At 42.7% G+C, this 23,154-nt stretch overlaps 1 protein-coding gene across 1 annotated transcript in view; it reads right to left on the bottom strand.

Annotated features, from left to right (window-relative positions):
• Nucleotides 1-23,154, bottom strand: part of Impbeta11 (importin beta11) — a 98,220-nt gene that overhangs the window by 45,157 nt on the left and 29,909 nt on the right. The window contains exons 9-13 of the mRNA XM_065441228.1: nucleotides 20,873-20,965; nucleotides 19,549-19,704; nucleotides 12,582-12,622; nucleotides 11,072-11,210; nucleotides 3,959-4,064 (exon numbers count right to left, since the gene is read on the bottom strand). Coding sequence (XP_065297300.1) covers nucleotides 3,959-4,064; nucleotides 11,072-11,210; nucleotides 12,582-12,622; nucleotides 19,549-19,704; nucleotides 20,873-20,965 — 535 coding nt within the window. The remainder of the gene's footprint in view (nucleotides 1-3,958; nucleotides 4,065-11,071; nucleotides 11,211-12,581; nucleotides 12,623-19,548; nucleotides 19,705-20,872; nucleotides 20,966-23,154) is intronic.

The raw sequence follows: 23,154 nt of genomic DNA, 5'->3' as shown, positions 1-23,154 counted from the left end.
GTAATACCTTCAAAATTTCTGTCAAATTGCACCTTTAAGTTCATTCGCTAACGATGCATCTGCGTCCTGCATCTGCACTTGTATCAGTGCACTGTTGCTTCTTGGAAGATTGAGTAACCACAGGCGAGACGACTTACTCATTTAAGTGGTGTGGATCAGTCAACTGCTGTGATACTGCACAACTAAAAAATTTGCCTTCTATGCTAAGGTATGTTACTGTGCTTTTTTCACTTAGGAGGTTCCAAATGAGGCTCAGTGATAGTGCACCTGGGGGAGCCAGTGTGTTTAAAGGAGTAGCCGCCAGATTCTTATATGGCAGAATCAATATTTTGCAGTTGCAGTCAATATCAATGGCTGATTCAGAGCAGTTCTGAAGCATTAGTCTTTCCTCTTCTTGGAAAGCAGCAAAGAGGGCGGGAACACAGGGAGCACAGAGCAAGAATTCTTCAGGAGGAGACAGTGCTCCCTCCAATGTCCCAATAAAGTCACAGCGGAGGGGACAGTGCTGACGTGCCCTCTGTCGCTTAAGTCTGCAAGTGGAGAATGGCAGGACGCATGCAGTGCACTTGCTGCAGAAGCTCATTAGTTCAAGGCCACCTAAGACCATCTACCGCTAGCTGCTTCTATGTGTAAATGGATGCGCTCGTTTCTAATACCAGTGCTTATTTCCCCAAATTTTGAAAGAGTGGCAGAAATTTTAGGCTTGTCTGCAGGCGCAGTCTCTGGACTCAAGGCAAATATTGGAGGAAGCAAGATGTCCTATCTCATCTTGCTCACCATTGCAAGCCCTATGCATCCTTGTACCTGGACCCACCAGTCTCCGTCTAAGCATGCTTCATATAATTAATGTCACATTCAGTTGGCTTTCTTTATTTTGCAAACGAACGACAAGCAGATGGGATAGTCCGGAATTACTGATGGCATGGCTCCCGGAAACAAAATAGGCTGTTTTCACTTGTCTAGAAAGACTTCAGCCTATGGTTTGCCATAACAAGGCCTCCTCTTTATGTCATTTACTGATAAGTGCTTCTCGCACGCATAGTCACAAGACACTAGCTTTAAATCTTTCCTTGGGATTGCACGAACCCACATTTGCAACCATACCAAGTTACTCGGAACCTTGAAGGTAATTACCTTTTCCTTGCAGGACGCGTAGCCACTGCTGCAGTTCAGTATAACACATTTCCACCCCATTCTCAAATGGTATGAATGGAAATCTTTGTAGCAATATCAAAAGCATACACGCATGTCTGAGTAACCGGCGCCGCTGGCGCAATGCGGAAGTCCGCGAGAACAAGAAAGACACAAAGCCTGCAAACCGCAAAGAAGACCACTACAGTTTACTTATCGGAGCACATCGCACCCTCACTAATTCAAGCTTTGTCTCCCAAGGTCACCTGCACACACATGCATGCAGGGTGGCAGATATCTGCTCAGAAATACTGTAGGGTAGCTTGTTTCAGGGGCAGCGTAGTATGTAAACTGAGCAATTACTGTTGCTAAAATGACCGTCGCTTCTGTTTCTTGGCATTATTGATTGAAATCCACGAACATTTACAAAATATGGGATGATGTCGCAATTTTTGTGAGTCACACCCACAGGAGAGCATGTAAACGACAGGAATGCGCCTGCAGCATCATCTGTCATGCTGTGAAGGAAACTGCATTTAATCCTTGCCAAACTGTGACGCTATGGCACCACACAGCAGATTCCCCTCCTAAAGCATGTACTTCTTTCTCCATGACAGGGACATTGAACAACTGTACAAGGATGGCAAATTGTATAGGTTGGAATTGCGCGCTGTTGTCATGAATGACTTTGTAGGAGTAGGCGAATATTCGAAATTTTTAAATAATGAATCGAATAGTGCCCTATTCAATATTGTTTTTGAGCTGAATTGTCAGAATTTGTAAACGTGTATATTTTTTTGAATACCATATTTACTTGCATAATGATCGCACTTTTTTGTCGAAAAGACTGACACAAATTCAGAGGTGCGATCATTACGCGGGTTAAATTTCCCGCGGTAAGAAAAAAAGTTTTTTTCATCCCGCGTTTGCTGCAGCAGGATGACAACAGGTCAACAAATAGGCGGCTGCCGCTGTGTGTAGTGAGGGACACCAAAACAAAAAAGGCGGCCGGCGGAGCTAGCCGAACGCAATTTTTTTTTTCTTCTCGCGAGTACATAACGTGCATTGAAATAGTTTCTTCCGTATCAGTAATGAATAATATAGTTAATATCGGCAAGTTTGCGCCAATAATGTAGCCATGTCCACTTTGAAGGGACAGAAACAGATGGGCGCGCTTAGCTACCAGTGACATAGAAACACATGGCCGGCATGCTGCGGAAACTGCGTCATCTGTCTTCACTACTATCCTAATACGGCACGTTTCCGCTAAGGGTGGGCGAATATCTTAGGTGTATTACAAGCGTCGGCGTATGAATAGGGTACACTTCTAACATATCAATGTAAATGTGGCTACTATCGTTGCCGCTCGCGATTTGTTCCGTGCCCACAAGTGCAGATAAGAAGAATCGAAAGGCACCTTTTTTGTTGTTGTTGATTGCAACCATTATAAAGCCTACACATAATAAAGGCAAGTTTGGTTGCAGCTTTATTTTAGTCATGGAAGTGCGGAAAGTGATGAAAGTAATGACATGAGGCATCCGCTTAAGAATGTTTGGTGCGTGCACACCGCTTGGTTTGTCTTGAAGAGTCGTTCGCGTAGCATTCGACAGATGGTAAGCGCGATCATTATTAGCTAGACTTGGCACACAACATATTGCTGCAGCAAGTTCAGGGTGCAATCATTACGCAAGAAATTTTAAAAAATCAAATTTTGACGACAAAACTCAGGGGTGCGATCATTATGCAAGTAAATACAGTACTTTGTGAATATTTCAAAACGTCAACTGCATCCAAATAAACATAGGATTGGTACAGAAGTATGGTAAATTTTCACCCCTACAGAGATAGTATAGACATAAAACACGAAAACTTGCACAGTAGAGCAGGTCACGTCACTTAGGTAGCCCACTTTACAGGCTGTACAGCAATCATTCGCACTCTCTGAAGAGCCCTGTGCATGTGAAGAAACTACCTGCTTGCTCCTAATGCTCCATTTGGGCTTCTAATTAACAGCTCTTCATAACATACTATGTAATGAAAGAAACTTGCTAACTTTAACAATATTGGGATGTGAATATTGATTCATATTATTTGTGGTAATGGCTGTTCACTATTCAAAATCTACTAGAAAAGTATTCGATATTCGATTCGATTACCGTCTGGCACTATTCGATTCGTATTCAATTCAGTCTCAGAAATCACTATTTGCACACCCCTATAACTTTGACAGTGGATTAGCATATGCATTACTCAACTCCTTGCTTTGGAACAGGAGCCAGTGTGGAAATAACGGGTTTAAGAGCATTGTATTACACTCAAAAGGAATGCTCGCACTCTGAATCTGCAAGTGAAGTCCTGCAAGTGAAATCTAAAATTTGAAATCAAACTAACTAAACTTTCGCAGCACAGTAAAACATAAACAGATGAACACACTTGAACAATGCTGAATCAAATGAAGATTTCATAATTGTCATCAGTGTTGGCCTAAAATAGGCTGCTGCATTTATAAGTCCACCACAGAACAGAGGCCTCTTGCATTACCCACATTCTTTCTCAAGTGAACCCACCCTACATGTGTGAATTTCAAATCCTCAACCCTGCATCTAATCCACAGCCTAAGTCAACTGAGTTTGCATTTCCTTGGCATCCCTTCTGTTACTCTAACAGAACACTCACTTATCTGTTCTACATATTATGTGACCTGTGCAACACAATTTCTGATTTCGTTCCTGCAATATTAACAGAACTGCAGAGCAAATTGATTCCTCCAACTTGCAACCACCAAAGTCACAGAATTTCAGAATGAAGCAACACTGCTGAGCATTACCTCGGCTCAGAAACCTTCAATTCCGGAATAAGGACGTGAAGAAACCAATTGTCAAAGTCCAATTCATCATGTAAGTCAAAGGCGGCGAGTCCAACAGCTGTGTACACTGCAATAAGAAGGCAAGTGCAAAGGTGCAATATATGATGCACAACATCTAAAACAATGACACTAACACATACCAGGTGTTTCTGCAAGAACCTAAAGCAATTAAAAAAAAAATGAGAAAGGCCTGTGGCAGATAGCACAATTATAGCCCTTGAGCTGATCTCCTTGAAGAGATGAACATTACTTGCACAAGAAATTGAAATTTGTAATTGACTAAAAGAAATTCGCTCATTCATTTTTGAACTAATTCCCTTACGACACATCACAATTTACAAACTGTAGCCAGTGAGACTGCAAGGCATATCCACTTGAATGAATTCTGTGGATGACACCATTTTCGAAATTTGTGCCACCAACTTGCCATAAAATGCACTGTTCTTCCATTTACTTGTTAAACAAAATGCCATTTTATACATTGAAGTACAAAAGTAACTGGACCACCAAAGCATTTCTTGAAGAAGTTTGAGAATTGATATATCATAACTGGAGTCATCCTGAGAATTAATTCCAAGTAGATCCACGTTACGAACTCCCCGGCTACAATTTGTAAATTGCAATATGTGCCATAAGGTAATTCGTAAAAGAGTTAATGAGTTATTTTTTTGGAAGTTAGCCAGTTAGACATTTTGGTTTTTCGTGTGAATAATGTCGCCCTTTGAGCAATTCAACTTAAGGATTAGAACTGTGCTATCTGCCACAGGTGATTTTTAACAAACTGTTTAATGTCTTCACAGAAACACCTGGTGTATGGCACATCCAATTAAGTTTTAAACACTGTCCACTAAAATAAGCCATAAGGGGAACAAGAATGGTTTGCCTAAAACCGTAAGTTGAACTTTGATATAACGAACACAGATATAACGAAGCAAATCGGAAATTAAGTAGACCATGCTTTAATTCAGTGCAGTATACTCCTGCTATAACAAAATCGAAAACATAGGATCTGACACGGTATTGCTTATAGTGAAACAAATTTTTCTTTGCGTATGGCTCAAAATACATACAGCAAAACCTCATTAATTCAAACCCGGTTAATTTGAGATCCAGGATTTTATATATCTTTATTGTTGTTCTGTATCCTATGTTTTTTTTTTATTATTTCCAGCCTTGTTTGTTACTATTGATGTAACCACTCCTGCTTGGGCCCGAATAGGGCCTGCAGTATTTGAAAATAAAATTCAAAGGTTTTCTGCGGTCCCATATTTTCCAATGTAAATCTGACCGGATAATTCGAACCGGCGGCCTAGGCCAACCCAGTTAATTCGAAGATTTGGGGTGCTATGCGGCAATTCCTGATCCCCATTTCACTGCAAACCCGATGAAACGACAACCATTTGGAGCCACGAGGCGATGCCACATAGCAATCACGATTATTTATAGATGAAGTGCCCGACCCGTAGTACTGCTAGCACAAAAATCATTCTACGATATGCCTCGCACACTGCCGAAACGCGCCCCTGTAGAGAAGACGTGCTTCACTGCAACGCAGCGGGCATACCGGTTTTTGTCATGTGATCTCGTCCCCCACTTCGTACACTCCTCGCAATCACAGCGGTCGCAGCATCAGCATGTGTTCTGTGCCACTGCCACTGGCTGCCATTCGCCCATTCTCTCTCCGCGCCTGCGGCGACGTGTGTGCGCGCAACGCCGGTCCGTGCTGTTTATGTGCTGTGGTTAGGGGTGTAGCAGCTAGCGTGGTGTTATTTTCTTTTTTCTGAGCTGTGCAGAAATGCCAGTGAGCGAAGATGCCAAAGTATAAGGCTTTAAAGCTGCAGTAGAAGTCCTGCTGGATCCAAGAAGCGGGTAAGAACATGTGTTCCAAGACTGAGTTGGCTGCAAGGCACAGCGTGGCCCTCTCGACGTCCACAATATTGAAAAACAAGTCGAAGGTACTGGAGGCCTACAGCAAGAGATATTCTTCGAAGTGGTCGCAAGTACGGGCTCCAACATACCAAGATGTGGAATCAGCTTTACTTCGCTGGCAGCAGAAATCGAACACAGCCCACGTTCCTGTCAATGGAACGATACTGCGGGAGAAGGCCAACAACTTGGCTCTACAACTTGGGCACGAAGAGTTCAAGTGTAGCAATGGATGGTTCAGCTGTTTTAAAGAGCGCAATAATTTGACTTTCATAGCCGTCTGTGGCGAGAGCGGCAGCGCAAACGAGAGCTTCGTTGACGACTGGAAGAAACTCATGTTGGCTTAGTTGCTTAGCGAGTACGGTGCAGACGATGTGTACAACCTTGACGAGGTAGCCCTTGTTTACAAGATGCTGCCCACAAAAACTTTCGCAGCGAAGGTCACTGCGATCAAGTGTCGAAAGCAGGGCAAGGAAAGAATTACCGTTCTGTTCGCCGTGAACATGTGCGGTAAACACAAGCTGCTGCTACTTGTAGTTGGAAAGAATGGGAAGCCTTGCTTCTTTAATAATGCACGGCTACCACCAAGGGATGAGCTTATCTACCGGCACAACAAGAAAACCTGGTTCACAGGCGCAATACTTGAAGATTACATTCAGCAGCTTTACTGCAAGTTCGTGATGGCGGACAGGAATGTACACTTCGTTGTTGATAATTGCCCTGCGCATGGTGACATTCCACACCTGAAAGCTATAAGGATGGTATTTCTTCCTCCGAACACCACATCGATCTTGCAGCCAATGGACCAAGGCGTCATCCACCACATGAGAAAGATTTACCACCCCCACCACCAGCTCAAGGGCATGCTCCTGTGCTACGACAACGGCAAGGAGTACTCCATCGACCTCCTCGGGGCCTTATGTCTTATTGTGTATGCACAGAAGCAAGTGGAACCCACTTTGATCATTTGGTGTTTTGAACATGCTGGCTTCTCGAAGGAAAGTACTGCCAATGCTGATGCTGACTATTCACGTGCGCTTGATGAAGAACGAGCCGAGTATTGCGACTGCATCAATGCACTGTGTGCAGAGGATAGCGAATCCGGTGCAGTCAGCTTTGCCAAGTATCTGAACTTTGAAAATGATCAACAAACAGGCTACTCAGACTTGGAGGGTGAAGCTACCGCTCATGCGACCATGTGCGATGACAGCGACGATGACGACGATACTAACGAGCCCTCCTGAGCACCCGCTCTCGGGGAAGTTATCAGATCGCTGAACGTTATCCGCAGTTTTGTTGAGTGCCACGGTGGAAATTCTCAAATGCTGCATGTTGGCCAACTAGAAAACATGACCCTTGGAGTCTCGAACTACAGGACGCGGCAAACCAGCATCTCTGATTTCTTTAAGTAATCCAAAGATCGCTGAATAAAGGTAGCGCATTCCTATAGCGAAATTTTTTGCCTGGGTTGCATTTTTTTGTGTGTTTGGTTAATTCGAAAACCCGCTTAATTCGAAGATTTTTTGCGGTCCCGATGACTTCGAATTAGCGAGGTTTTATTGTATATTCTGGTAGCAAAAATTTCGAACACAAGTCTACGACTAATTTTTCAGATGACACATTTTTCAGACCTGTACGACAATATTAGAAATTTTGGGTGCCACACGGTGTTTCAGGCATAAACTATGTGTGCAATGCCATAAACACAACAGCCATGAACAATATAGATGGTTCCATTTGCATGATAACTGCAGCGACAGTGCGCCCCCAAGAAGCTTCCGGTCACAAGCCTTATCAGTCTACTGTGCCAGAACACAAAGCACATTTTTAAGTTGTTTTACTGGCAGAAAGTCTATCTTTAGGTTTTCAGATAGAATAAATCCGCATTAAGCCTCAAGACAATTGTGTAACTTGGGGCAACATTCACTTGTAAAATTCTTCTATGTACCGAGAAAAAATGTTAAAAATCTGCGGGCATAGATTTTAATGCACTCTTGCTAGTCAATATTGCAGCCAATGCCTTTCTTGCTGGCTAAATTTAGCGGGCTATGTCAAGGAGCGAAACCGGAAACCGTCCAGGGCTTATGTTTATGAACAGTGAAAGGGCCTATACAGACTCCCTATGAAGCAGCACAGGTTAGGCCTAGTGACCTAAACAGTGTAGCTGGTGGAGTGGCTGGCGACAATAAAACAAGCCGTCATTATGTTTGCTCTAATGGACATTATTCAAAATCGAGCCGGGGATCAGATGTACTGCATGCCTTTGTAGCGATCAGGTGCCTTAATAACAGAGTAAAAATCTATGAGTGGTCCTCTCCGCATCAAAAAAAGCCTGTCTGCAGCAGTGGCATGGTCCAGTTGAACGACAGTTGGCAAGTCAACGAACTGATACCATGTAATAACACCGATGGCATGGTTATGTCTTCATGGCGGTGCAGATCACATATATTTAATAAATGTATTGTTGTTCCTGTGTCTCATACTGGTACGGTAAGGTGATGACAGACCATCGAAATCTGCAGGAGACCTTTTGCTGGCCTTTTGGAAGCGCCCTGCTTGCATTCCTATTGCATAGACCTGATCGCACTTGTTCTTGCGAACATCTGTGCTTGTTTATCAGTTATAACAAATACCACATTTAACAAAAGTATTTTTGTGGCTATGTGATTTCACTATAACGAAGTTTGACTGTAAGTGGAAATAGGTCTGAATATTCACATGAAAGTTGCTTGAGTAATTATTTTGTCTCAAGACATTTCACAGTCAAAATCCAGTGGAAATGAGTAAATAAGCCAAAAAGAGTACAAAGTCACTTTTCATTATTGTTTAGTATGTTCTGAGCATATAAGCAGAAATGTAAAAGACAGTGGTGCATGTACAACCTACGCCAGTATAGAACGTATTATTAAGGTAGTTCTGAATGTAGCATAAGTCATTTCCTGCTCATAGAGCATAAAAAAATTAGTAGCAATAGAATTCCCAAGATGCCTATAATATATATATAATAAGCCCAACATTGTAAAATGCCGCGCCCATAAACCCTGTTATTTCCTACCGATTTTTCAGGCATGTAGGATAACATTATTCGAATTCAATAAAGGGAAAATAAGACATCCACCTAAACGTAGCTAACTGCTACAAAGGAAACCCATACGGGTTCCTCAAAAGAAAAGCCTCACAGTTAGAGGAAAATTCATCCTGCTCTGGGACTCAAGACCCAGGACCACCGCCTTTCCGGGGTAGCCGCTCTACCATCTGAACTAACCAGGATAACATTATTGTGTCTGAAAAAACAAAACAAGAGATAGGCCACTGGGATTTTACTGAGCAACACTCTGTTAGCGACTTGAAAGCTCTTTAGTGTAAGGATGCTATTTGATCGTATAACCTGGCATACACTCCTTTTGTAGCATTTTGTCCTTGGAATCTACCTCAACAGCATCTTGCCATCCCTTCAAAAGCCAACCCTGTTTCTTCTCACTGTAAAAATTGATCGTAATTGCTTTAACTGCAGCTCCAAGCTAGCCACTGTCATTTCTCATCACAAGTTAGAACCATTTTGGCAATGCACTTCCATCAGCAGCTGATTTTTTGATACGATGGAAGGCAACAAACCAATACATGTAAAATTAATCATTGGAATGGAGGGAGAGAAAATATGTGTCATGATCCAGCTGCACTGCCAGGCTGCTTAGATAAATTAGTTCAATTGTTATATCTACCTTTCATACATGAGAAATACAGGGAACAGAGACAAAAAATTTTGTTGGTCAGCAGCTTGACAGGATCCCTGTGCCTTTAATGATAGTTACTAGCAGGGTGAGAGTGGCTGCTAACACTAGTTAAGCTTTTAACAAAGCAGAAAAATCTAAGACACTAACACAAAGGCAGAAAGACCACCACTTACAGAATACAGGAATGTGCACATGTAAGGAATATGCATTGTAAGGTAAACACACACAAAAAAAAGAAGGTCCACATTTCACGAGTACAATACAGATTAGCTGGAGTGGAGTAGTACATGACAATGTATCATAACATACAAAATTGCTTAGGAAATAAACTTTGCAGTGAGTTTGGCTTATGCCATGTCACTACAAAAGTCGTAGCAGTTCCCGCGGAAAAAAAGTTTTAGATTTTTATTGACTTCCAAGGGCCCAACAATGTCATACAAGGTCTATGCCAATGCTATGTGAACAGCTCAAAAACAAGAGATTGTCTTTAACAACTAGCAAATATTTTAACCGCATGCAAGCATAAAACATGCATGAAAAATCTTTAGCAACCAAAATGCCGCCAACATCCACAAACATGGCAACTACAAAGGTATACTAGACAGATTAGATCAGTTTGAACTTGGGTTACAGAACTGAGTTTGGGACTAGGTGTCTGAAGAAATTCTGCTAAAGCTAGCCAAAAGTAAAATTGAAGGTTTCTTTGACTCTTTCCAGTCATGCACATTTACCCACTTCGTGTTTGTTCTAGTCAGGAGATATTTCACTTGTTTTGTAATCCAAGCCAAAAGAGATCTTGTGTAAACAAAAGCATAGAAAGTTAATTATGTTAAAAAGTTCCCTCTACTCCCGGGGCTCTCGCACAGTATACAGTCTCTAACCTGCATCATTTATCTAGGGTTTTTATTCGTTGCTTTCCTCTGTAGTGCTCTAATTTGAGGAGGTTTGCTAGCCACCTGAAGGCGGAATACATTCCCCCTCAGAATTAAAATCACCTTCAGACTCGCTAAACTATGCGAGTCTTTTTTCTTAAATGACAAAAAAAAAAAATGCTGCCACTTGCAGCACTGCACGCCATGAAAAGGATGTATGAATTCCGTCGAGTGTGCTGCTAAAAAAGACACTGTCCTTGCACACATATGCTACAAAGTGCAAGTATGAACAGTTGAAGAAGTTTCAGAAAAGTGCAGTAACAAACAATGGCACACACAAGTGTTTATGCGTGTCAAGTGCTTCACGCCATCTGATCGGAAGCAATGTTTTTGCATGTTGGGACGGACCCGAGACACGACCGCAAAGGGCTAAGCACCGCACCAAGTTTAAGGGTTCTCAAGGACTAGCTTGAAAATGGCAGTTGTTCTAAAGGACTGTTATGAACCCTGGCATTAGCACACATATAGTAGTAGCCTCCTACCTGCATCCCTGTTGAGCATAGCCTGAAAGCTGATGGAGCCATCAGCTGGCTGGATCCCTTGGATCATCTCAAGAAGCAGTGGAGCCAGAGTCTCCCGAAACTCATGAAAAATCGTCAGGAACAGGACTTCACTGCATTGCTGCAGATGGAATACATAACAAAGATCACATGGGTTGACCTACACTCAGCACATAACAACACTAAAGACTAACAGTCAAACCTTTAAAAAGGACACCTAAGAACATCAACAAATTTGCTAACAGTGATAAAGTTTCTTTTTCAGAATAGTAGCGACTTTTACTGTCAAGAATCAAGTAACAGCAGAAGAAAATGAAAGCCAAACTTCCTTCCTTAAAGCCTAAACTGCAATCCACGTGCAGTCAACTTCTGTTAATTCAAACCTGATGGAACTAACAAAATTGATCAATTTACCTAGCAAATCAAAATTAAACAAGAGGCAAAAAAAAAGAATGCTAAAACACACCACTAATTCATTTGGCAGTATTTGCCCCCATTCTAACCTGCCTCAAATCAAATGGGCACCCGCTCCTAAATGTCCAAGGTAGAAAAACAATGTTGCAATTTCATTAAAGCTCCTAAACAAAAGAGCAATCTAATTCACAACCGATCTTCTTCAGTGAAAAAAAAATGGGCCCATGAGTTTCTTAAAAGTCAGCTTCATTACAATACAGCCATATTATGTGGTAAAGCATATGAGCACCACGAACACGGTTTTGGTTTCCTATCCGACTGCATTGTGCACGCGACTTACAGCCCAATTTCCTTTAAAAAAGAAAGTTCAGGTAAGTAAGAATCAGGTAAATATCGTAATCAAACATCATGAGCTACCGTTATTACTTGAAGATGTTCCTAGGGCAAGCTTAAAATATGAATTTTCAATGGGAGATTATCACGTGTGTTCAACGAATTCACTATTTCTTAAGCTCTGTTGAGACGTGCTGGCACTAAAATAGTCACTATTGGTTTTGCCATAAGGGTCACGTACGTGCGTGCTGACTAGTAAAGTTCAAATTATCCAGCAAAGACCAATTTTAAGATCAAATTAACAAAAGTCTGGCCCATAGAAATGCACAGGCCCTGGCCGGGACCTTCGGTTAGAATCAACTTAGCTGAAACATCAACTGGGGTCGAATTAACAGAAGTTCAGTGTATGTCAAATGTGAGAGCACGAATTTCTAGGACGTCAAAAAAAAAGAAAGGAAAAGAAAGAAAAAGACCTCACACATGTACAATGGATAACTTGGTACCAAATTAAGATAACTGATTTAGGTGCCACCTACCATACCGGCCAAGAAGGACATGGACAGTAGTTTTAAAGTAGAATGAGCAGGTTTGACTCATTACTGCTATTCAAAATAAGAGGTGTAACATGCAGATGCAACACCATATATTATCTGGTGCTTGGGCACTTGCTCAAGCATTGCAAGTGTCAAGACACAAATAAAAGAAAGCTGACAGTTAATATATGCAGAGATATGAGTATACCTACCCTTAGGCAAAATTTCCATGCTTCTCCACCTCCATCTGAGGCTGCAAGTGAACAAATGACAATCAAATCAGGTCTGAAGCAACTTCACAAGAGAAAACATAGGGGTATGCCATTCCAATCAAATTAGGTTATTTTCTTTGTTGGAGGGAGTTGTCACCAAAAACTACAGATCTCAGTGGCTTAACAAGGTGGTAGCAACAGACGCGGTACCAACAGACACATACGACACTTATAAAACAAAACGACAAAGCATGCTGATTACAAATAAGTAATGGTGTGCGTATACCCAAATATCATCGAATCGAATAGTGAACATGAGAGGCTCATGCTCGATGTCACACAAGTGAGTGTTTCCCTTCACTGTTTTCAGCGTAAAAAGAATGCAGAGGGCATGCTGCTCTGGCTGACATAGCAGTGGACTTAGCCTCAGCAAGTGCTTCTGCTTTACTGCATGCACTTCCCAATGTCGGCCCAATGTGGGGATTGCACGGGGCAAGCATCATGCGGGAATGCCTTTGTCCATACATACAAGACTGATCGAAATGATAACACAACGCAAACAGAGGCAACAGAAAAAAAAAAGAGAGGAAAAAGCACGCATATTTCAGAAACTGTGAAAGAATTGCCATTACTCTCCCGATTTCAGAACCTTTGACAGATGGGAGATCACGCCGAACCTAACAATGAAAAGGCGCCAGCTCTTTACTGTCAATGTCAACTGCAGTCGACCCACACAGCTCCAATGATGGCTACGCATGGGAACGATGATAAAATCAGTGAAGTGAAGTGAAGTTTATTTCCAACACCGAGTCGGAGGTTATTGGGCGAAAAGATGTCGCAGACATCTTGAGAGTGCCCAAGGACCCATGCTTGTCACGCAAATTGGCCTTACGATAACCCACCTGTCATAAAGATGGCAAAGCGCTTCTGTATTTTGGCGGAAAGCTGGAAAGCAAAACTTTCCATTCAATAAAAGATTGCCATGAAACACAGGTCTGCTATTAAACAGAGAACCAAATTAGTAGTCAGCACAAGACAACGTCACTAATTCTTGTTTTAGTGGAAAAACAGTACTTGATTCTATTTACCAGCCTTTCTATTAATAAAAAAAATATTTTCCAGATCTTCATAAACAGTTATCGACGGATTTTTCTGACCCCCTAGTGACCGTGAAAAGGTCAGAAAGATCAGGCAGTCTGAAAAAATGAATGCATGCCTTAACAGCCCTGAAGGGCTAACACTGGCACAAGCACATCCTGAATAGCTTTCAAGACCTTTCAGTACAATTACTAGGTGCCTCGGTGCTCATACTGTGACAGGAGACTGCGGGTGCACGCGTGTATATTTAAGGAACACATTTTATGTACCGTGACACTGGCCCCTTTGAACTTTTCGTGTGCTTCGCCGCAATACATTGCATAGTTCAACATAGTGCTTTTGTCATTATTTCAAAAGTACGCCCACCACACTAACATACGATCCCCACACTTAGAAACATCATCGCACCCGTCATACAGATTGCACAATCATCTTAGCTTCATGTGTATCTACGGTAAAAGTGAACCAGTTAGCTCGCCTGCAATTCCATGTGCCATTCATCTCTGGAACAACCTCCTCGATAAAGTTGCGGACACTGACCATGAAAAATTCAGGCACTCATTCAACTTGTTTAATCCTCGTTAACCATTGCTGTCATACTCCCTGGTTGGTTTGAATTTTCCTACGTTTTCCTTGCACTGTAATACGTTTATTATAAACTTATCAAGTTCTTTTTTATTGTACTGATACACAGCTGTATGTCACTAAAATGCTTCTCTAATCTTTAGGCTGTCATCATCATCATCATCATCATCATCATCATCAGCCTGTTTTATGTCCACTACAGGATGAAGGCTTCTCGCTGCGATCTCCAATTACCATGTCCTGCGCCAAGCGATTCCAACTAGAGCCCGAGAATTTCCTAATTTCATCACTCCACCTAGTCTTCTGTCGTCCTTGATTGCGTTTCCCTTCTCTTGATAACCATTCTGCAAACCCTAATGGTCCAACAGTTATCTAACCTGCGCATTACATGGCCTGCCCAGCTCCGTTATTTTCTCTTGATGTCAGTTAGAATATCGTCTATACCCGTTTGCTCTCTGATCCAAACTGCTCCCTTTCTTTCTCTTAACGTTGTGCCCAGCAGTTGATGTTCGCCTCGATGTCAGTGAGGGAAACTTGAAGATATTATGGATGTCGCGAAGTCACGTTACAGTAGGCAAGCCAGTGACGCTGATTGCAATGGGGTTAACTGTTTATTAAGATAGAATATGCAAGCGATAGAAAGGAAAGTATTTACACGGACATCACTACGAGTAACATGTTAGAATTTTGGTCTTCTTTCTCAGCCGAATCTCCACCGAATCCCCACCAACGGCCCCGCATGCACCTAAAAGCATTCCCAGCAACCCCCTCGCCCCATCGTTCGTCCAATCACACTGCGGTGCGCGCAGTGTGCACACAACGGGGCTCCAAGGTGACACTATCGGGAGTTCCAATACGTCCAGGTCGTTGCCACAAATCCCTTGCAGTGCAACGAGTCCCCTTTTGTCTCACAACCTCGCAAAAAAAACACACTTCCCGAAGAAAGCACTTCCGCGTTCTGTTCGGGCATCTGGACAGCTTGCGAATGTCTCGGCACAGTGCGGTTAAGCGACGAGGGGCTGATTTCAAGGCCTGGGCATTGCTTCCGCGAACCGGGTGGCGGAAGCCCGACACACAGTCACCCCTCCTACGCGCTCTTCGTAGCCCGAGGGTCCCCCACCCACGATGCTATAAGTCGCCGCCGTCTTGGTGTCGAACCACTCGTCTCCTTTGACCACCCCGCGCGACAATTGCATGCAGCTGTCCGCACAAACGACGCCGACTTCACTCCAGCAATCTTTGTTCCATGGCTTTTTGCACCGTCCTTAACTTTTTCCTAAGCTTCTTTGTCAGTCTCCAAGTTTCTGCCCCATATATCACCACTGGTAAAAGGCACTGATTGTAAACCTTCCTTTTCAATGATAATGGTAAGCTTCCACTCAGGAACTGGCAATGCCTGCCGTATGTGATCCAACCCATTTTTATTCTTCTGTGAATTTCCTTCTCATGATCAGGGTTCCCTGTGATTAACTGACCTAGGTAAACATACTCCTTCACAGACTCTAGAGGCCCACTGGCGATCCTGAATTCTTGTTCTTTTGCCCAGGTATTTATCATTATCTTTGTCTTTTGCCTATTAATCTTTAATCCCACTCTTACACTCTCTCTGTTAAGCTCCTCAATCATTTGTTGCAACTTGTCTTGATTGTTTCTGAATAGAATGTCAACGGCAAACCTAAGGTTGCCGAGGTATTCGCCGTCAATCTTTACTCCTAAGCCTTCCCAGTTTAATAGCTTGAATACTTCTTCCAAGCACGTAGTGAATAGCACTTGAGATATTGTGTCTCCTTGTCTGACCCCTTTCTTAATAGGTATCTTCCTGCTTTTCTTGTTTAGAATTAAGGTAGCTGTAGAACCTCTGTAGATATCTTCCAAGGTATTTACGTAAGCGTTCCGTACTCCTTGATTACGTAATGCCTCTATGACAGCTGGTATCTCTACTGAATCAAATGCCTTTTCGTAATCTATGAAAGCCATAACAGAGGCTGATTGTACTCTGCGGATTTCTCGATTACCTGATTGGTGACATGGATGTGATCCATTGTAGAGTATCCCTTCCTGAAGCCAGCCTGTTTCCTTGGTTGAATAAAGTATAGTGTTTCCCTTATACTATTGGCGATTATTTTGGTAAATATTTTATATAATACTGAGAGTAAGCTAATGGGCCTATGATTTTTCAATTCTTTAACATCTCCCTTTTTGTGGATTAGTATAATGTATGCATTCTTCCAGTTTTCTGGGACCCTTGCAGTCGATAGACACTTCGTATAAAGAGCCGCCAGTTTTCCAAGCATTATGTCTCCTCCATCTTCGATTAAATCGGCTGTTATTCCATCTTCTCCTGCCGATCTCCCTTGTTTCATGTCTTGCAAGGCCCTTCCGACCTCTTCGCTAGTTATAGGAGGAGTTTCTGTATCCTGTTCATTACTCTTTCTAATTGAGATATCCTGATTCCTCTGGGCACTGTACAGGTCAGTATAGAATTCTTCTGCTTCACTTACTATATCTTCTAGATTGCTTATGATATTAACCTGCTTATCTTTCAATGCATACATGTTGATTTGTCCTGTGCCAAGTTTCTTTTTCACTGATTTCAGGCTGCATCCATTTTTTACGGCTTCTTCAGTTTTTTTCACATTATATTTTCGAATATCAGTTATTTTCACTTTGTTGATCAGTTTTGACAATTCCGCGAATTCTATCTTATCTCTTGAGTTGGACACTTTCATTCTTTGTCATTTCTTTATTAGGTCCTTTGTTACTAGGGAGAGCATCTACTGGTTGCCTTGGTGCCTTGCCTCCCACTTCAATTGCTGCATCTGACGCCAACGTGGTTACGGTACCATTAATTAGCTCTGTGTCATCATCATCTCTCTGTTCTATAGCTGCACATTTGTTGGCAAGTACCAGCCTGAATTTGTCTGCTTTTACACTTATTGCCTCTAGGTTGACCTGTTTCTTCTTGACATATTTTGCTCTTTCTCTCTTCAAATTGAGCTGAATCCTAGCCCTCACTAACCTATGATCATTGCTCTTTACCTACCTACAACTTCTACATCCTGCACTATGCTGGGATCAGCAGAAAGAATGAAGTCAATTCCATTTCTTGTTTCACCATTAGGGCTTTTCCAGGTCCGCTTTCTGTTGCTATGGTTCTTGAAAAAGGTGTTCATTATTCTCAGCTTTTTCCTTTCTGTGAATTCTACCAGCATCTCTCCTCTAGCATTCCTAGAATTGATGCCAATCAATCAACAATAAACCATCAGCAAAAATCGAATGGTGAAAGTTTTCAGAGTCCGAAATTTCTGACATCTTTATACACTCACTCTATGGGCTATTCAGACGTCTTTGTGGCGGTGCCGCAAAGGCGTCCGAACTACCAGGCATGCCCAAAAAATCCGCCGTTGACTGTACTAGAACTGAGCTGTTGTCAATGCTGGCATACTAATTTGGAGTTCCCTTTATTAAGAGTACACTGTACTATACAACTTGATTTCTATGTACTTAAGTTGCTGGTAGCTTCCTACATTTTTGTTCCATAATGTTACGGGACCCCTGATACAGTCAAAATTCGATATATCGAACACGGATATATCGAATTATTGCATATATCGAACACTTTCTATATCACCTGAAAAATCGCATGTATTTTTAATTTTTTAATGCGAACGGGGTCGGACGTAAAATGGATATATTAAACTCCGCCACCCTAGACCACGTGCGCTCTGTTGACGGGCGTTGAGCTTTCCCGCAACACCTTCAAATGATAACGGGGGCACGATGGGCGTTCCCGATTGCTGCGAACTATAGCTGCACACATCGATCGTGCTGAGGGTGCTATTTGAACATAGTGGCGAACACACGAGACGTCAACGATCGCTACTAGTAACGTTGACATCAACGACATTTGTCAACATGTTTGTCAACGACGCATTGCATTTGTCGCACCAACTTATTCGTGCTGCGCTCTGCGCATGCCGCGCTTCGCGAGGAATAACGGTTTGCAACCACAAAAGCGTGCGACAGCGCCTGCTCAATGGGCTTCCTCATAGACGCCTGGGCAGACGCCACTTTATACTTCCCGCTAAAAAACATTCACATCCTTTGGGATGTATATTTGCCACACAACGATAATCGTCACCTGTCTTGCCCGCATTTCCTTTCTAGAACGCTGCGAGCCCGGTACCTCCAAGTCACGAACGGCATACCCGTTATCAGCATGACAGACCATTCTCGACAGGAAAGTATCAAGCGCAGCGTTTTCAATAAAGGAAACGCAAGCAAGACAGATGATGATTATGGTTGTGTGGCAGACATACATGCCAAAACGTGTTTATTGACAGTGTTTCAAAATGCTAGATTGACGGATGTGGAAATTGCAGCAGAAGTAGCGGCCAAACGAAGACGCTGCCGAAGTTGATTACGCAGGCGCTGATGTTGCCCCACTGCCGACTTCAACTGAGGCTGCAGTTGCTTTGGCCCATCTACATCGCTACCGGCCTATTGCTTGCGGATCCTTTAGACTATGTTGAGGCTCTCCGTGTTTAAGCATGCAGCTGCCAATAAGAAGCTGCTACAGCACTTTCAGACAAACAAATACTTTGTGTGAAGCTTCAAGTGAGTATTTACTGCGCCACGATCATGGCGCGATCAGGGATCATTGTTCGGAGCGCACATTCGGTTGCGCCACGCGCGATTGGCCTAGACCGCGCTGACTTCGTGCGGCTGTCGAGATAGGCGCGGCCTACGATAATTGCGTGTGGCGCAATCGAACGCGCGCTCCTGGCTGATCCCCGATCGTGCCCGTGGTTCTGTGATTGACATGCACAAGTTTTTTACACGATTTTATATACTGAATTTTGGCTATATCGAACTATTTCGTGATCACCGAGCTGTTCAGTATATCGAGGTTCGACTATAATATGCAGCATCGTCATTTCTTGCACAAAATTTGTGTACATTTTTGGGATAAGTATTCTAATTTTCTACATTCTATTCTATATTTGGCCTTTTTTTCTGGATTCAATATTCAATTCGAAATCTACTATTGGTATTCACACACCGCTACAAATAAGCGAAATCTTTTTGCAAAATTTGAGTATTAATAAAGCAGAGTTAGGTACGACTCATTTAAAGTGTTGTCAGACTAAAAACACAAGTAAGTGTAGTTAAATCAATGGTCAGTCGATACCAAGCATCATGGCTAGCTTCTCCCAGATGCAGTTCAGTTTTCAGTTCAGCATTAACTCCAGAAGAAAGAATGCTTTGCTTCAGCTGTTCTCACCAAATCCCTCAGGATCGTTATCCCATGTAGACAATTCTTCCTCCGTGAGCAAAAAATAGTGCAGCACTAGCCGTCGGCACATTTCCGTAATCGTAGAGTATGTGAAGAAGGTCATTTTTATCTGAGCAGCTTCCATTGTGGCAGGATCTTGTACGTCTGTAGAAAACATTCAATAAGCAAGGCAAGAGACTAGAACAACTGTGGAATTTGCATGACACAAGCAAATTAAACTTCTACGTTTTAAGGTTGCTTAAATGTTTTCTGCCTGGAAGAAACGCTGGAAATGTCTAACTTAGTGCATAATGAACAGCTTGCAATATGCAGTGTAGACGCTCTCTACAGAACCACAGAACGTTTCTCTCTCCTCTCCTTTTTTGTTCAGGCAGCAGCAGTAGAAAAAAAAAGTATGAAGAGGTGCGTGCAAATTACTGTACGCCAGCCCCAAGAAGGAACATTACCAGGATTCTCAAGATGTTGCTAAAATCACTAATTCAAAGCAAATAGTACTAACATTTTAGCAAATATATGGCATATTCCTCGGTACCAGGGCTATTAATGAGTACTACTTCTTTCTGTACTATAGAGCCCAAAGCTAGTATTCTTTGGGAAATGACAACATCCCATCAGAATTAAGAAGAAACCAATTTTGCTAATATTAAAAGTTAGAACCATCAATTTGGGGCCACCCGCATTGTTATAACATCTAATAGCAACAAAGCAGAAGCAACATATACAACTATGACAGAGCACATCTTTGGTACTTGGTACTGCATGAGCAACTGCACAACTTACAATGAGATTCTACAAGGTATGAAAAATGTTTTACTCTTAACATGTTGCATCATTTAGAGTGCAATTTTGTTACATAACCACGGTCGTCATCAATATTTCGTGCGTTTCCTGTCTTTAATGCTGCGCAGATGGTACTTTCCCTAAAGAACACAATGCATGTCTGAATGTCTCATAGCATTCCTAATAGAACAATAACAGGTACACAGCATAAAAAAAGGAAAAGGGCAAAAAAATCTGATGACAGTCATGTGATAAAATTACACCACAAATTTGTTTGTTGAAGACAAGCAGTAACATTCATATTCAAGCAGCGCACTTATATCTTACACGTACACATAAAAAAGACATGGACAGGTGCTGGACTGCAACTACTAGTTGCAGTCCAGCGCCTGTGTGTGTACTTATGTACTTGTGTATGTACTGTGTATGTATGTGTAAGTGCGCTGCTTCAATATCATGACTTACCAACTAGCCGATCAGTATCTTTTAAGCAGTAACACTGGTCAGTTATGGACAAAAATTGCCGACTAACCGTCAGGAATTTTTGAAGGAGAGTACTCTGCGCACAAAACAATGGCCTTGATCAAGTTGAGGGACTGGACAATGAACCTTTCAAAAAGAAGACCTGCGACAACAAAGAGATGCTGGAATGTGTAAAAGCAACAGTAACAAGAACGACTGCTATGATACCCAAAAGTAAGGTTCCTAGGTAAAATAAACTGCAATGCATAAACTATAATACACGTTTATTTAGGTACACTGAACCTGCTGCACCACCAACGTTGTACATGTTTCTGGTTCTCCTATACAGTTGAACCCACTTATAATGACACCGGTTTTAAGAATATACATATTGGATATACAATAAAACCTCATTTAAACATACCTGCTCAAACAGTAGTTTTGCTTTAAAAGTAGTAAAGTCAAACCCTGACTTTGCAGCCATTGAACACAATACATTTTTTATTCGCATAGACTGTAGCAGCTTACTGCATACGTATTGGTTAACCCGTAATGTTTTCACCTTTTCATTGCGCAATCACGACGGTACTTCGGCCTGGCAGAACAACGAGCCTCAGAGATAGGAAAGGCCTCCAAGTGCAAATGCAGAGGGCGCTTGAAAAGGTGAAGCCACATCAACATTAACATAATTTCAGCGCCGTGCCAGAGCAATGCGTCCTTTTAAAGGATGCCTGCCACGTGTGAGCCGAGAAGCTGGTTCCAGCCCCTCTCCTTTTCCCTCCTCTCCAACAGGGTCAGCTGCGAGTGCTAGTTGCAGTGGCTGCTCTAAACTTGAATCACATTCCTCTTCCACCAATATTATAGTGGCATCTGTTGCGATCCCGGAGGCAGGACCCATGGTCCCCCGTCAAGCCATTGGTCAAGCGCGTGCCAGTCTCATTATTGTCACTTCCTCCTCAACAGGAATTAGGGTCGGCAGTGAGCGTAGTCTCTCCGCGACTAGCCTGAACCATGGGAACATCCACTCCAATGGGGAAATGAGCAATGCAGCAGACATGTTGTAGAAGAGGCATTGGCCAGAGTCAGAGAGCATTGTGGCCTGCGTTCATCGTGCAAGCTAGAGCTCACATCATGCCGAAGCTCGGACGAAAACCGGGTGCTCAGAATAAAATAAAGACTGGACATAGTTCGTGCTATCAAAAGTGGCACAAAAAAGTGAGTGCTGGCACGTGAGAGAATTACCATTGACTATGGTGTGTGGCATTTGGAATGTGAAAGAGAAGCAGCTCAGCAGGGATGCTACGATTGCGAGAACACGTCGGCTATGAGGTTTGATATTTCTAGGTTCGGCTTTTTGCCATCGCTGCCTGTCATTGCCAAAGTGTTGCCCAACGACAGTGATGAGGACAACACGGAAAGCAACAGCACGGGCGATTCAGGCCTGACAGTGGCAGAAGCTGTGCGTTATGTCAGCCTCATGTGGGTGCTTGCCAAGAAGAGGGCGCTGGCAGAAAGGCTGGCTCACAGCTTAAAAGTATGTTTGAGGCTGCCGCTGTCGCTGCTAGGCCACTGCAGCATCAAAGGAAAATAACCCTTTTCTCGCGTGAAGTGAGTAAATACTGCATGTTTTTTGCCCTTTCATAGCATTCTCTCCGAGTTCTGTTTTTGGCAGTTAGGTGGATGATCTCATGCTATTTTGGTTAAGCAGTACTACCATTTATTACAGTTTTTCTGAGCTTCAGCCAACTACGGCTTAACGAGGTTTCACTGCAACAATAAACAGCCGATGCTCTATCAACATTTGTATGTGTTATATGGCAACATAAACCGTTTACTACAGTACTCATATGCAGCGCTATCTGCTTGGTGTGTGTGCCGAAAGAAAAAGAACTCATGCATTTTTCAAAATGACGTAGTTTTGCACAAAAGAAGAACCACCGACTGCGATGCAGTAAGGTCAGTACTTTTACATTACTAACTAAATCAACAGGCACAGTGTCATGCACACACAAGAAAACATGAACATATCTCAGTTGATGACCACGGACACTCGCTATCAGAACGCTGGCATGATGAAGAGTGGCCCAGCAGCTGCGAGTGAATTCCCCTTTATGTTGCTTCTGGATTCAATGCAAACCAGGTGCACATGAAGCCACCAGCTATCTTGGGTCAGTGGGCCTTTGAGTTCCCCACAGAGTACCTCCAGAATAGGTGTGCAAGGCTAGAGTCAAAGCGAAGACGCACGCTACCGCGCTCCCCCTCCTAGCACCCACACCTCCCTGCTCCCTTTGTTTTCGCGGAAGGTCGACGTGCACTCTTTCTCCATTCTCCCTTGTACATGCATGAAGAAGC

Source organism: Dermacentor albipictus, chromosome 1 (genome assembly GCF_038994185.2).
Source record: "Dermacentor albipictus isolate Rhodes 1998 colony chromosome 1, USDA_Dalb.pri_finalv2, whole genome shotgun sequence".
In the NCBI taxonomy this organism is placed as follows: domain Eukaryota; kingdom Metazoa; phylum Arthropoda; class Arachnida; order Ixodida; family Ixodidae; genus Dermacentor; species Dermacentor albipictus.
This window is presented reverse-complemented; position numbering and strand designations above follow the sequence as displayed.